At 36.7% G+C, this 15,149-nt stretch overlaps 1 protein-coding gene across 1 annotated transcript; it reads left to right on the top strand.

Annotated features, from left to right (window-relative positions):
* Positions 1–148: 148 nt before the first annotated feature.
* Positions 149–13,916, top strand: FBXO45 (F-box protein 45). Its single transcript, XM_036850616.1, has 3 exons — positions 149–505; positions 5,827–6,183; positions 10,677–13,916. Exons 1-3 carry the CDS (start codon positions 191–193, stop codon positions 10,860–10,862), a joined length of 858 nt encoding a protein of 285 aa, XP_036706511.1. The 5' UTR covers positions 149–190; the 3' UTR covers positions 10,863–13,916.
* The last annotated feature ends 1,233 nt before the right edge of the window (positions 13,917–15,149 follow it).

Raw genomic sequence — 15,149 nt, 5'->3', positions numbered from 1 at the left:
GTGGCGGACGCCCCCGGGCAGGGGCGGGAGTGGTGGAGGGGCCGGGCGGGAGTGGTGGAGGGGCCGGGCGGTAGTCTGTGAAAGGGGCGGTGAGTAACTGCTCCGGTCTCAAGGCGAGGCTTGGCCTCCGGAGCAGAGACGGGGGGAAGCGGCGGCGGCGGCGGCGGCCCTCGGGCCGGCTGGTGAGGTGATGGCGGCGCCGGCCCCGGGGGCTGGGGCAGCCTCGGGAGGCGCTGGCTGTAGCGGTGGCGGCGGCGCGGGCGCCGGCGCCGGCTCCGGGGCCGCGGGGGCCGGGGGCCGGCTGCCCAGCCGGGTGCTGGAGTTGGTGTTCTCCTACCTGGAGCTGTCCGAGCTGCGGAGCTGCGCCCTGGTGTGCAAGCACTGGTACCGCTGCCTGCACGGCGATGAGAACAGCGAGGTGTGGCGGAGCCTGTGCGCCCGCAGCTTGGCAGAGGAGGCTCTGCGCACGGACATCCTCTGCAACCTGCCCAGCTACAAGGCCAAGGTGAGGGAGCCCCGCGCCCCGCCGCTGCCCCCAGTCCCGCTTGTCCGGGCCACTCTCAGTGCTTCTCAGCTAAGCTTCTGAGTCGGAAGCCTCGCCTCACCATCCCGCCTTTCCACCGCTCCAGTCAATACCTTACCTTACCTCCCCGCGCCATGAAGATCCTCTTCTCTTTGGGTTGAAGTTCTGCTCCTTAACCCACCCTACTTCCGCGATACACTTTTTGAAGGGCCAGGTGGTTTCCCATCCCTGGTTTCCGTCACTCATTCTACTTTCCACAGTCTTTACCCTTAAAAACAGACCACCTCATTGTTGTAGGTTTCAATACTCTCATCCTATTTTTCTCCCTGCCCTTTATTAAATCACCTCGGCTGCCTTAACATCGGCTTAGTTTCTCAGATCTGTGCTTTCACCGCACCTTTTCCAAGCTCTGATTTATAACCATATGTTCTTTATTTTTGCCCAAGCACTCTTTAATTCCCTCCACTATATTACAAATGAGTGTGGTCCAAGGCATCCTGCTGACTTTCAAGATAGAGGCTTTAATAGAACATCCTCCCATCGGCACCACTTAACAGTCATAATACTGCCATGTCCCACTATTATTAGCTACTTCCTTGCCAACTTTTTCGTAGTTCCACCTTGATGTTGTGTCCCTTATGTTCTATTTGTCATCTAACATGCTGATTCCATTTTTGCTGCCTTTTTTCCCCTGCCAGATTCTTATGATTAGTCTTGCCTTCATATGCAAGTGAAAATGTCAAGTAGGAGATAATGGTAGGACTGAGAGGATTCTTCAAGCAATATAAATAAAAGGCCTTAAACTTGGGTTCAGTTTGGATGGAAACAGCTATTCAGAATAGCAGTCACCAAGAGCATATATGAGACAGGATAAAGTCTGACCTAGAATATGGTAAACATAAAAATACATTAACAACTAAAAAGGGAAAACATACCTTTTTAATGCTAGACTGCCAGTGGGGCCAGAATAAGGAGTAAATTTTTTTTCCATGTGAAATAGATGTAAAATGTATTCTTCTGTAATAAAACAGGTTTTAGTTTAATAAGGAATATCGCTTTTTAATATGTCAACTGTCAAGTTGTTTTTCTATTAAATGAAATAATGTTAATTTGCGAGGACAGTATTTGTACATGGCAGATTCTCAATGGATACTAGTTGTAATTCATATAGTAGAGTGCAGAAGATTGCAGTTTTGTCTTACTGTGCCTGATAAACGTGTAGATTTCATGAGTCTTATTTAGTTTTTACTTTTCCATAAAGTTTATTGTTTTTATTTTAAATTAAGACATTTTTGTAATTGGTCTGTAATAGTCATGTTCACGATTCAAGATTCATATAATAATATGTAATAGATAATGTATTCATGTGAAGAATACATGATTCAAAAGAAGCAAAGTGATGTAAAGCAAAATGTCTTCCTTTTGTCCTTACACCACCGCCATCCAGGTTGGAGGCAACCTATGTTACCTATTTCTTCTGTATCCTTCCAGAGATATTTTAGGTTTCATAAGTTTTTAATACTTTGTGTGCCTTTGTACTACTAGTACTGTAGGTATTATAGACCTGTACTAATCACATGTACATTCAGATGTTGCAGGACTTTTCTTGAATATCTTGAAGATAAAAGATTAATTCAGAAGGAGTCATATAGCCTAGTAAGGAAGTCCTCAGTCTAGTAGAGGAGAAAAAAATGTATAGAAATAACTAGTGGTTATTAGATAGGAATGGTAGAAATTGTTGCTAACTGTTAGAGATATAAAAATATATATATACTAGAAGTTTACTGAAAGAGATTTACAAGTTGAGTGGATGATTGTAGAAGGTTTGAGGTTGAGATTGTATTTGAGCTGAGTTTTAAAGATGGGGAGAATGTGAACATTTTACTAAGGGGAAGTATCCTGAATAAAAGCAAGGCAATGGAAAGCAGAGGGTTTGTACAGCATATATTTTTATTTAAAAAAATATGAATGCTAGGCACTGTGCTCAGTTTTGCAGATGCAATGGTGAATAAAAACAAATACAGACTCTTATGGATGCCTTGCCATATGGCATTTACAGTCTAGTGGGGGGAAGTGGGTATTAATCAAATAGTCACACAGTTGTAAAATTGCATTTGTGGTAAGTCCTACGAAGGATGGATACATGATGCTCTGAATGTCAGTAATGGAGAATTTGAACTAAGAAGGGAGGTCAGGGAAGGCTTTCTCTGAGGAAATAATGCATGAACTGAGACCTGAATGATAAGGATAAATAGGCCAGAGAGAGAGAAGAGCCTTCCAGGAGGGAACCTAATGAGTATGACGGACAGAAAATAATCAATGTGGCTGGAGCATAGAGAGCAAAAGTGAGGCAAGTTTGAGAAAGATGGAAGAGGTGGACTGGCGCCAAACAAAACGAAGCCATTTTAAATTGTAAGCAAAAGGGGATTAGGAGTGTGGGGATTGGTGATGTGATATTTTTCCATTCTTTAGAGGTTATTCAAACTTAAGAATGGAGAACAGGTTGGAGGCGGACCTTAGAAATATGAGTATTAGGAAGTATGTAGTAAAAGAGATGGGGAGAAATTTAGAATAAATTTAGGAAATAAAATCTACAGGACTTGACAATAGATTTGAAATAGGGGTGAGGAAGAGGGAGGTGCTCAGGATGACTCCTAGGTATCTGGCTTACATGATATAGGGATTACCTGGGCTAGATTTTGGAAGAAAAACAATGAGTTCAGTTTTGGTAGCACAGAGTTTACAGTGTTTTTAGGACATCCCAAGAGTTTTCAGATAGGCATCTGTTACAATTTGTAGCTTAGAGGAAAGGCTAAAGATATAAAATAGTTTAGTTAGATTGAATTGTGATAGGAAATATGATTGTAAAGGTAAGCTGAAACTAGATATATCATGGAGGTCCTTGACATACAGCCTTCAGTCTGTAGTTTGGACTTTGTCTTACAGCTGGAAAACACAGAAATTTGAACAAAGGAGGGATGAAGTAAGAGCTGTGCTTTAGAAAAACCAGTCCATAAGGTGAATTCAGGAAGGCAGGGGTTGGTGCCTATACCAGAGGTACTTAAGACCAGAGCAAGTGTATAGAGCAGAGAAGGGGATGGCTGGGAGAGGAATTGCAAGAAGACAAGTCCACATAGGTGGACAGCTGACTGGGTGAGGTGGGATGAGGAAGAAGAAAGGGTCAAATAGGATTTCCAGGGAGCCTGGGTAACTGAGAAAATGATGAGAACAGGCTTGGGATAGCATAAAACTGGAAAGTATTTGGAGTTGTCAATCTAATTAGGATTTGTCTTTTTAAAAGTTCATGTTTTACATATTACCAAGTAACATCAGTTATTCCAGTTATGCTTGGCATCTAGCTATAATTGTCTAAATTTCAGACTTACATCCTAAACTAGGTCTTAAAGCTGTTTGCTATAATGGAAAATCCAGGTTATGCATGAGACTGTGTAGCAAGAACTATAGATTGTTTTTATTTATTTGTGTCTTTTTTTTCCATTTTATCTGATTTTTCACATTATCTATCTCTAAAAGATAAGGACACTTAATCACAATACCATTATTACATCTAAAGTATAAAGAAATTAATGATAATTCCTTAATATAAAAAGTTTGGTGTTCAAATTTCCAATTGTCTCATAAATGTCAAATGTTATATCTTTAATTTTCAGTTTACTTAAGCAAGATCTATATAAAGTTCCCATGACAAACAGTTGATATGTCTCTTAAGGCTATTTTAGTCTACAGATACACCCTCCATCTCTCTCACCTCTTACCCCTGCAGTTTATTTGTTGAAGAAACCAGGTTGTTTACCCTGTAGAGAGGTTCCCTCAATCTGGATTTTGCTGATTTCATTCCCATGGTGTTGCTTAACATGCTTTCTGTCCTCTGTATTTCCTATAGAAGTTTGATCAGTTTTGGTTAGATTAGATTTTTTTTCAAGATATGTTTTACTAGAATCAAATGGTTGAGGTGTGTACAGCACTTTTAGATGCTTAAAAGTGTGTTATAATAAGAACAGATCGGAAAAAATTTAGGTATACTTCAGGTTTACATCCCGTTTATGAAAATATGGGATACCTGAACCAAGGAGGTTTTTTGTTTTTGTTTTAATCTGTGCTCTGGAGTACAACAATTAAACAGTGAAGTACTTGCTAATGGTAAATAAGAACTGGATGAGGGGACTGGATGCTTGACTTCTCTTTGGGGCTCTTGTGCTAACTACCTGTTGACTTTACGCCTGTGTCCGCATCCCTGAGTTGAAGTAGGTGAACTTTAACGTCTTTCCTAATGCTGAAATTCTGTGATTCTGGAGTTGATTTCTCAGGTTAACTAAAGCAATAGGTCCCAGCCTTCAGCTGCTTTTGGGTAGTTTGAATAAAGAAGGGATTTTCTAAAAAACGTACAAACCAAAACCTATAAATTATTAAAACATGAGAGAATGTTATTATTTGTACAGAGTAACAATTTTCATATTGTCTTTATTTTGGAAGCTTAAAAAACTGGTGATTACTGAAGGTCAACTATCCTGTCCTGTCAGTGGTAGCTGCTGTTAATGACTATCTCTTCATAAATTTTAGTGATTGAATTTATGCTATCTAGGGGATTATTTGATTTGGTAAAATGAGAGTGGTGATGTCTCAGTGTATGAGTAATACCTAGCAAGGAGGCTGAGTATCTAAGATAGTTTGTGGTTATAAAAATTTTTCATAAACTCTAGAGCTGATATGACTAAGTTCTCCATTTTACTTAAAATACAGTTCTTTTTGGTGGCAGCATTGCCAACACGAAAACTGCATATCTTAACTTTTTAATGTAAAAATATCGAATATAAACAAGAGTATAGAAAATAACCTCCCTATACCCATCACCAAGCTTACCAATGATTAATTCATGGGCAGTCTTGTTTCATGTCTACCCTGCCCACTCTCCCATTCCATTCCTGGATATTTCAAAGCAACTCCCAGATATGTCACCCATAAACATTTCAGTACTATCTCTAAAATATAAGGATTCTTGTGTATATCTTTTGATGTGTTAAGAAGTCTATTTGGAGAAATTATACTGTGGTTTAGAATTTTAGTCAATAATGAAACAGCTGGCAGTTTTATTTTTAATGTTGCATAATTTATTATGTTAGGATCCCCTGCTGAAACATGAGCCATTTTTGAGAAATACTTATTGTATTACTTAAAATATGTAACTTTATTGTTTAAAAACATGTAGCCTAAAGTTTGGGTACTTTTTAATGTTTAAGAAAAATTAAATTTCAATTTCTTTTGTCTGCTTTTCATCTTTTCAGATACGTGCTTTCCAACATGCTTTCAGCACTAACGACTGCTCCAGGAATGTCTACATTAAGAAGAATGGGTTTACTTTACATCGAAACCCCATCGCTCAGAGCACTGATGGTGCAAGGACCAAGATTGGTTTCAGTGAGGGCCGCCATGCATGGGAAGTGTGGTGGGAGGGCCCTCTGGGCACTGTGGCAGTGATCGGAATTGCCACAAAACGAGCCCCCATGCAGTGCCAAGGTTATGTGGCATTGCTGGGCAGTGATGACCAGAGCTGGGGCTGGAATCTAGTGGACAATAATCTACTACATAATGGAGAAGTCAATGGCAGTTTTCCACAATGCAACAATGCACCAAAATATCAGGTGAGGAACTGAGTATCTTCTGAGCCTTTGTTAAGTCATGGCTTAATTTGTTTTAAATTTACAAAATTTTATATAGCAGCATTATTTGTCTTTTTGGTAACTTTTAAATAAATAGTGTAACTGGCCTTTTTTGGCTACTCTGACAATAATCTTTAGTATCTCAATATTTGTTTCCTAATACATATTCAATCTGAGCAATCTGTCTTTACTCTAAATCAGGTTGGCAAACTTTTTCTATACAGGGCCAGATAGTAAATATTTTAGGCTTTGTTGTCCATACTGTCTCTCACAACTGTTCAACTATGTTGTTATAGCACGAAAGCAACCATGGATTATGTAAATGATGAGCGTAGCTGTATTCCAGTAAAACCTTATCTATAGACTGCAAGCCGGATTTGGCCCAGGGGCCATAGTTTGCCAACTTGTGCTTTGGATTGGAATCTTTCTTATATCATGCACATCCAAATCTACTTTTTCTGGATACCTCACCCCCTCACCCCCACAAATGCACCTGTGTGCATGTGCATACATACTTACCCTCTGCTACTTATTAATCTGGATTGTATTTAAAGCGTCTGGAGGTGTCAGCAATTTCCATAAACATAGGTGAGTTCAGGCAAACTACTGCATATTTATTTATTTATTTATTTGGCCGCCCCGTGCGGCATGTGGGATCTTAGGTCTCTGATCAGGGATTGAACCTGTGCCCCCTGCAGTGGAAGCATGGAGTCTTACCACTGGTCTGCCAGGGAAGTCTCAAACTACTACATTTAAAAATTCTTTTTTTAAAAAAATTTATTTATTTATTTATTTATTTATTTGGCTGCGTCGGGTCTTAGTTGCGGCACGCGGGGTTTTCATCGTGGTGTGCGGGCTTTGTGGCCCCACGGCATGTGAGATCTTAGTTCCCTGACCAGGGATCGAACCTGGGTCCCCTGCATCGGAAGGCAGATTCTTAACCACTGGACCACCAGCAAAGTCCCTAAAAATTCTTAACCTTAAGCCATACTCACTTGATTCTAGGGTCATAATTATAGTTCCTATTTGTAAAAGCTATATGATTACCATAGATTCAGCAGAGTTTAAAAAATAATAATCTGATAAGAAATTGGAAATTTTAAGGAATTATAGATTGTACATTTCAGAGGAACATGTGGTTTGAAAGCTCTAGCCTCAGTAATGACCTCAAGTCAGGCATAATAAAGTAGAAGAACTAAAATATATCCCATTTCCTGACGTATAAAAGCCTGGAAGGATTTTCTTTCATAGAATCCTTTCCTTACTGTCCTTTCAGGCTCTGCAAATGCCCTAAGGAGAATTGGACTTAATCATCATTGAAGATAAAGACCTATGACTAGCCTTGTGATTTTGTAGTGGAAGTCCTTTATTCTTTGTTTTTCAGAGAACATACTCTGTATGATTTCAGTCCCTTTAAATTTATTGCAGCATGTTTTATTCCCAGCATATGGTTTACCTTGATAAATGTCTTGTATGCTTGAATATATATTCTGTTGGATGGAATAATCTATTAAGGACAACTAGGTCAAATTGGTTGGTAGTGTTTAAGTCTTCTATCTGCTTTCTGTATTTTCTTTCTACCTGTTCTTTCGTTTACTAAGGAGTATTAAAATCTCCAACTATAGTTGCAGATTTATCTATCTCTTCTTCCAGTTTTGTCAGTTTTTGCTTCATGGGTTTTGGAACTGTTATTAGATGCATATACATTTAAAATTGTTATGTCTACCTACCTGGTTAACTCTTTTATCATTATGAAATGACCTTCTTTGACTCTAGTAATATTCCTTGTCTTTACATCTATTTTGTCTGATATCAATAAAGCCAATCCAACTTTCTTATGCTTACTATTGCAAAGTACCTCTTTTCCCTCATCCTTTTACTTTTAGTCTGTCTTTGTATTTAAAGTGGGTCCCCCACACAACATGTAATTGGACCTTGCTTTTTATCTAACCCAGTCTCTTGATTTGAGTAGTTAGTCCATTTATATTTAATGTAATTGTTGGACTGCTTGATATCATCCTTGTCTCTGTGCCTCTGAAGTTGTGTTCTTTTTTCTCTCTGTTTTTTGGATTCGTTACTTTCAGTTGTTCTATCTTCAAGTTCATAGATTTTTTTCTTCTTGTCATTTGAACTCTGCTATTGAGCCAGGCTAGTGAATTTTGGTTATTGTGCCCCTCAGTTCTAAAATTTTCATTTTTATAGTTTCCATTTCTCTACTGAGATCTCTATTTGTTCATTTATTAATACTATATTTTTCTTTAATTCTTTGGGTATATTTTATAATAACTACTTTAAGTCTTTGCCAAATCCAGCATCTAAGGCCCACTTGGAGTCTGTTTCTACTGACTACTTTTTTCTCCATGAGTATGAGTTACACTTTCCTGTTTCTTTTCGTATCCAGTCATTTTTTAATTGAAAACTGGACATGGTAGATAATATATAGTAGTAACTCTGGAATGTTTTGTTTCTTTAGAAGCTGCTTTGTTCTTCTGAAAACTGTAGGTTTTCTTGTTCTAGTAGGCAGTTAACTTGCCTGCACTGAAACTATACAGCAGCTTGTGTCTTTGTTCAGTTTTTTTGGCCTCTAGCTGCTACTTTTTCTGCCTGGTTCCCTGGGGGTTTCCCCTGTGTTTGTGTAATACAGTCATCACATGAGGATTTGGGCAGAGTTTATTTTCAGATTTTGGAGCTCATCCTCTTTGTGGTTTTTTGCTTGCGGAGTTCCTCTAAGTTTCCAGTTGCTCTGCTGTCTCCAAATATTGTCCTCTGACACCTAAAACTGTAAGACTTTCTTTCTGCTCTCTGTGCTATGTGTATGTATGTTGTATGCTTAGTCAAAGGTAAAGCAAACTTGCAAATTTCACTTGGAGTGGTTCTATTTTCTTATTTTCATCTTCTGTAAAATAGGGATAACTCCTAGGATTAATATGAGAATTAAATGAGATAATATAAAATCACTCAACAATACTCATCAGAATATTAGCTTTTATTTCTGATTTTTGCTGTTGTTCGTGTTTTGTTTGTAACAGTAGTGATGATGGTGATTTGGAGGTTCTTAGGTCCATAAAATGGGGTTAATCTGTGAGTTGGGCAGAGGGAGAGAAAAAGTAGATGTTGGTAGTTATTTGTGATAGGAAATACAATGAGGGAAAGTAATGATAGCAGCAGGGAATATCATAATTGGGAAGTATTAAATTATGATTTTTGATTGCAAATGTTAGGACTTTCTGCCTCCAAGTATATAGATGCAACAGCCTTTAATACATGCAAATTATAAGGATAAACATGCTCTTTCTTTGTTTACTTTTCCAAATGGGAAAAGAACTGGGTAATTGTGCTTCCAGTTTAGTTTAACAATCAGTACTGCTATTTTTATAACAAATGGGTGTTTCAGAGTAGTGGACCACAAAGTGATTGTTTAATAAGCCTATTCTGCATCTTTAGAACCTATAGTCAGATTTGGCTCTTCATGATTATGTAAGTTCCACATTGTATGTAGAACTGCTTTGTAAATTTTAAAGGTTGTGGAAGTGTTTTATTATAGTAATTTTTTTTTATTGTGGTAAAATATACACAGCAATCTTTATTCTTTTAACTATTTGTAAGTGTATAATTCAGTGGCATTAAATGCATTCACAATGTTGTGTAACCATCATCACTATATATACCCAAAACTTTTTCATCATCCCCAGCATAAACTCTGTGCCCACTGAACGATAACGCCACATTTCTTCCTCCCCCAAGCCTCTGGTAACCTCTATTCAATTTTCTATCTATATGAATTTGAATATTCCAGGTGCTTGATACAAGTGGAATCATATAATATTTGTATTTTTGTGTCTGGCTTATTTCTCTTAACATAATGTTTTCAAGGTCCATTCATGTCATAGCACATATTAAAATTTCATTTCTTTTTAAGGTTGAATAACATTCCATTGTATGTATGTACTATAGTAATTTGAGAAAATTTAGGTAGCCTTTTTTGGTAAAATATGCCAAGTTATAGATTTTAGTGGTAACCTTCTTAAGAAAAGTCTTTAAAAAGAATAAATAAAATCTGGGGACTGTTCAGGAAGAATATTTAAATTTTCAGTATTAAATATAAATCCCACACAAGTCTTAAGTTTTTTTTGTTTTTTGTTTTTTTTAAACATCTTTATTGAAGTATAATTGCTTTACAATGGTGTGTTAGTTTCTGCTTTATAACAAAGTGAATCAGTTATACATATACATATGTTCCCATATCTCTTTCCTCTTGCATCTCCCTCCCTCCCGCCCTCCCTATCCCACCCCTCTAGGTGGTCACAAAGCACAGAGCTGATCTCCCTGTGCTACGTGGTTGCTTCCCACTAGCTATCTATTTTACATTTGGTAGTGGAGATACATAGTCTTAATAATATTTTCAACTTGATTACATCTAGCTGTGCCTTTGATGGGTTTTCTTCTTACCTTCTTTTTTTGATGTCTGTTTGCAGATAGGAGAAAGAATTCGAGTCATCTTGGACATGGAAGATAAGACTTTAGCTTTTGAACGTGGATATGAATTCCTGGGGGTTGCCTTTAGAGGACTTCCAAAGGTCTGCTTATATCCAGCAGTTTCTGCTGTATATGGTAACACAGAAGTGACTTTGGTTTACCTTGGAAAACCTTTGGATGGATGACAGTGGCTTTCTTGGGATGAAAGACAGAGTGGAGGAGATACCTGCTTGTGGAAAGTAGAATCATGAAGTGACAGTGTCATACATGCATGCCCAAGAAACATCCTGAAAAAACACATGATATTGTTAACTGGAGAAGCAACTCTACAGCAGAGATTATCTTAGTGTTTCCTCTTTTCTACTGGGCCAGAAAAATCCTCAGGGTTGCAGTTGGTTGAGTGGGCAGTTGACATATGCATGTTTCAACAGATTTTGTCTCTAAGTTAGTGATGTGATATTTCCAACTTTTAAGGTGAGATCTTAGAGATGGTGTAAAAGGGATAAGATAAGGAACTAGCAAGAGTTTTAAGTAGTGTGTTTGTGAAGAAAGACTGATCCTGTTTTACAACTGCCTGTTTTTTCTCCAGACCCTTTTTTCCAGCCAGCTTGACTATTAGAAAAGTATGAAACTGGTTGGATTTTATTTAATATTTTTAATATATTGAGAAGCATGGTCTGCCTAGACTGCACTTCTCTAACGGTGAGATATAAAATTGTGCAGCTATTTTAAAAGTTGTATATACAATATGTGTGTAAAAAAAAAAAACTGTAAAAAAAAAACAAAACAGGACAAAGGAGTTGCTTTGTTCTAGCTCAATTTCTTAAAAACCACTACATGGTACAAAATTAGAGTAACATTTAGGGACAGTTTGGTAACTACAAAGAAGAAAATTTTAAGAGGAGATGTGTTGTATTGGCTCATTTTGTATTATATTTGGCTTACAGTTTCCATGCCTATTACAGTCTGATTTATTTTTTTAACCATCAAAATTATTAAACAGATCCTTCAAATCTCCAGGCTAAGATTGAGGGAAGGCAAATCTATTTCTAATCATTCATATATCAATAATAATAATAATGTGCATCTTATAGAATCTGGTTTTATTTTTTGACCTTCCAAGAAAGTGTCTCATAAGAACAGAGAACATTGCCATTTGTTCTTATAGGCCTCAAATATGAAAGCTGTTAGTCACAGACCTTAAGAAAATAATTGATCAATGGTCCTTTTATTTTGTAACTTTATAATGCTGTAGATATTATAATTTTTTAATTTCATATTGTTTACATCATGCAACAATCTAAGCCTCAAACTCTTCATTGGGGTTGTCAAGAAAATGTTTACTCATCCATCTAAAACAGTGCCAACCTGAACCCAGCTTAAGAATGTTCTTTATCTCATTATAAATAATTGCCCCCATGGGACTTGAAATAAAACACCTTATGCTGGAAACTTCAGGTTGGTGATATTTTGAAGGTTTTATTGTAGAAGAGTTTAACGTTAATTCCTATTCAGAATTTTTGACTAAGAAATCTGATTTCACTAATACTCTTTCAAATTAATAATTCAACGTACATGAGCTGAGATTTTCTTTTGTTAGAAAAGAAACAAACATCTTTCTGTATGAAAGTATAAATTGTATGGTTTCAGATACATCTTTGTGATAAGAATTGACTAAGGCAAGTGGAATCTTTGTAATTTTTAGGTTTTGCTGTATGCATATTTTGTTTTGAATCTGATAAAATTAGGGACAGCAAGCATCTGGCTGGGGTTCTTGGGTTGCTCCTTGCGAGTTAATATTATCAGTACTCCTGTGAAACAAGGGATTTCAGTCATGGACAAAGATTTCATTTTTGCCACCTGAAAGGTTTACAAGTATTTGTTGTATATTTGGTGTGTTGCTTAAAGGTGTAATCTGTTAAAGATCCTTTTTGATACCCACATCAAGGAAGAAACCTCCTAGAAACCATATTTAATACTACAGAGTGAAATTATATGTTAAATGTATTAGAGAACATAGCTGCTACAGAAATTGATTTTTCTTGGTGTGGAACAACTCAATTTGGCAAAGTTTAAAATTTAATTAAAGAAGAGATCTGGTTCAGGATAAAGATCGAACTAGTTAGAAAGCTGTAAGGTCTTTCAAGCACTTGTTTCTTTTTCAGATTGTGATATGGTCGATTCCAAGAGCTTTTGCTCAGAGTTTTGTTTATATCTTCTGTTTTGTCTTATTAGTAAACATTCATTTGTAACAAAGTTTTGAAGGTGCTGAATGGAAAACAGAAACACATGGTTATTGCATATTGAACCTAGAATCAAATAATTGCCTAAATATTTAATAACAAGCCATTCTTGTCTCAAAGACTTAAATTCCTTAATATCCAATTTGCAAATTTTATAAAATGGAGGTTCATATTTAGCATGAGCATCAGGGGAATGAAGAGCCTTCATTTATAACCTGGTAAATTAATTTGTTACTAGAGACCAATAGTAGTTGTACAGAATAATAAGACAAACTGTTACAATGTTTGAGGAAATGGAATCTCTTTTTCATTGGTGCTGAGAGAGCACTTAGGTAGAAGCCAGTTGCCTCTGAATACTGAATATAAATCATCTAAACCAGTGGTTCTCAACCTTGGCTATAGTTTGGAGTCACAGGCATTTTGAAAAATATTGATGCTTGGGTCCCATACCCTAAGATTCTGATGTCGGTCTGGGCTATGACATGATCGTAAGGATTTTTAAAACTTCTTAGGTGATTTCAATATGTTGCCAAGGTTGAGAACCACTGATCTAAATTCACCTTAAGTTTTCTTATCTGCAAAAAAAAAAAAAAAAAAAAAAATCCTTGCTCCCTCCCTTCACTACCTCATAAGGATATTGGGGGTAAAGAAGAAAATAATGGGAAAGTGCTTGTGCTATGGATAAAAAGTGCTATTGAAAGGCAAAGTTATATTTGTTGTATTTCAGCTGAAACTCTGATCAGGAAGAGATGTGTAGTTGAATTTGCTCTGTTGACTTGGGAAACCAGGAGCACTCTCTTTGGTTCTTAACTTTAGCAAAGCGTGCAGATGGGTAAGAAAACATTACTATTACTCTTATTCATTCTATGGTCTTCTGTCATACTTGAGATAGGCTGGTTTAATTATCTGGTTTTACACAGGAAAGAAGAAATATTAAGGTTTAAAGTCTGTAATGGTCAATGGCTCACAGTTCATTAAAACTTTTCATACGAAGAATTCTGTGGTTAATATATGTCATTTCTTAGTTGCCGTTATTTTTTCATCATCTGACTTTTGAATATTGAACCATTTATTTCATCTGCTTCATTCTTATTCCTGTAAGTTTGGATATAGATTTGATAAGGCACCTAAAGCAAGTAGGTGTTGCTCAGTTGAATACTTCAAGTCACAGTTCCGTGATTAGGCATCTTCTGTCTTTTAGATATGATTTGACCTGGGAGAGAGAGTTTTGAAAAGAACAGAGCCCTAACCCACATAGTAGGTATTACAGTTAACTTTTCATTTATGTCTCCAAACTGCTGTTTATATAGACTGTAATATTTATATTTTTGATCGTCTAAAAAAATGAACGGTTTGATAAGATAGAAACTTGAAATTAAAAGATGGGTATTGAGATTACATTCTAGAAATCAGGACCACCACTTTAAAGCCTTCCTGAAAGGAACAGTTCATACCTAACCCAAATGCTATTCTAATAAAGCATTCCTCAGTTTCTCTAGCTGAATGTAATCTCTCCTTCCTTGAAATTTCCTTGTCTTTATATTTATCTATACTTAGCTCATGCTGTATTACTTTATACCTTGTATAAATTTATTTATATTTATTATTTGTTTATGTCTTAGCTCCCCTAAACATCTTAAGAAAGAATCTCTGATGGACTCATCTTTATGCTCATGTTATCAAACCCAATGTAGGAAGAAAAAAAGCTCTGAATTTACAGACGATAGTAACAAAAGATAGATGAGAAAAATTCTTTTTGTATCCTGTCCGAGTGAAGCAAACCTGAGGCTTGTAAGGAAGAAATAGTGACTGTGAATGCATTTTAGCCATTCCCCTTTATTCTTAAATATTGGTAAACTCTGATACTTAGTTCTTGGTATAGATTTCTTATTTGTTTAGAATTAGAATTAGAATTCTGTATATTAATTTTTTGAAATTCTTTTTTGCTTTAGTTTCTTAATAAAAAGTTAAAACAAACATTAATCACCTGTGATTGCTTACATTTAAAACAAGGAATTTTTTTGTATGTTGGTCAGAAAGAAAAATGGTAATACCTTAGTAGCCAAATGTGTTGATGGAATTACCTATAAATTCCATGCCTTTTAATAATGGAATCCACATTTCCCATGTTTAGAATGGACCATGGCCAGGGAATAGTAATTCACTAGGATCTTGTTTCGCTATCGCCTCCACCCCCAGCTAACAGTTGTTTGATAATGCAGTTGTTTG

Source organism: Balaenoptera musculus, chromosome 4 (assembly GCF_009873245.2).
Source record: "Balaenoptera musculus isolate JJ_BM4_2016_0621 chromosome 4, mBalMus1.pri.v3, whole genome shotgun sequence".
In the NCBI taxonomy this organism is placed as follows: domain Eukaryota; kingdom Metazoa; phylum Chordata; class Mammalia; order Artiodactyla; family Balaenopteridae; genus Balaenoptera; species Balaenoptera musculus.
This window is presented reverse-complemented; position numbering and strand designations above follow the sequence as displayed.

What these genes read in the sequence shown, in the direction of transcription:
- FBXO45 (XM_036850616.1), top strand. Translation starts at nt 191, where the DNA reads ATGGCGGCGCCGGCCCCGGGGGCTGGGGCAGCCTCGGGAGGCGCTGGC. An exon ending in TGCCCAGCTACAAGGCCAAG is followed by an intron (nt 506 to 5,826) that starts GTGAGGGAGCCC and finishes TCATCTTTTCAG; the next exon opens with ATACGTGCTTTCCAACATGC. An exon ending in ACAATGCACCAAAATATCAG is followed by an intron (nt 6,184 to 10,676) that starts GTGAGGAACTGA and finishes GTCTGTTTGCAG; the next exon opens with ATAGGAGAAAGAATTCGAGT.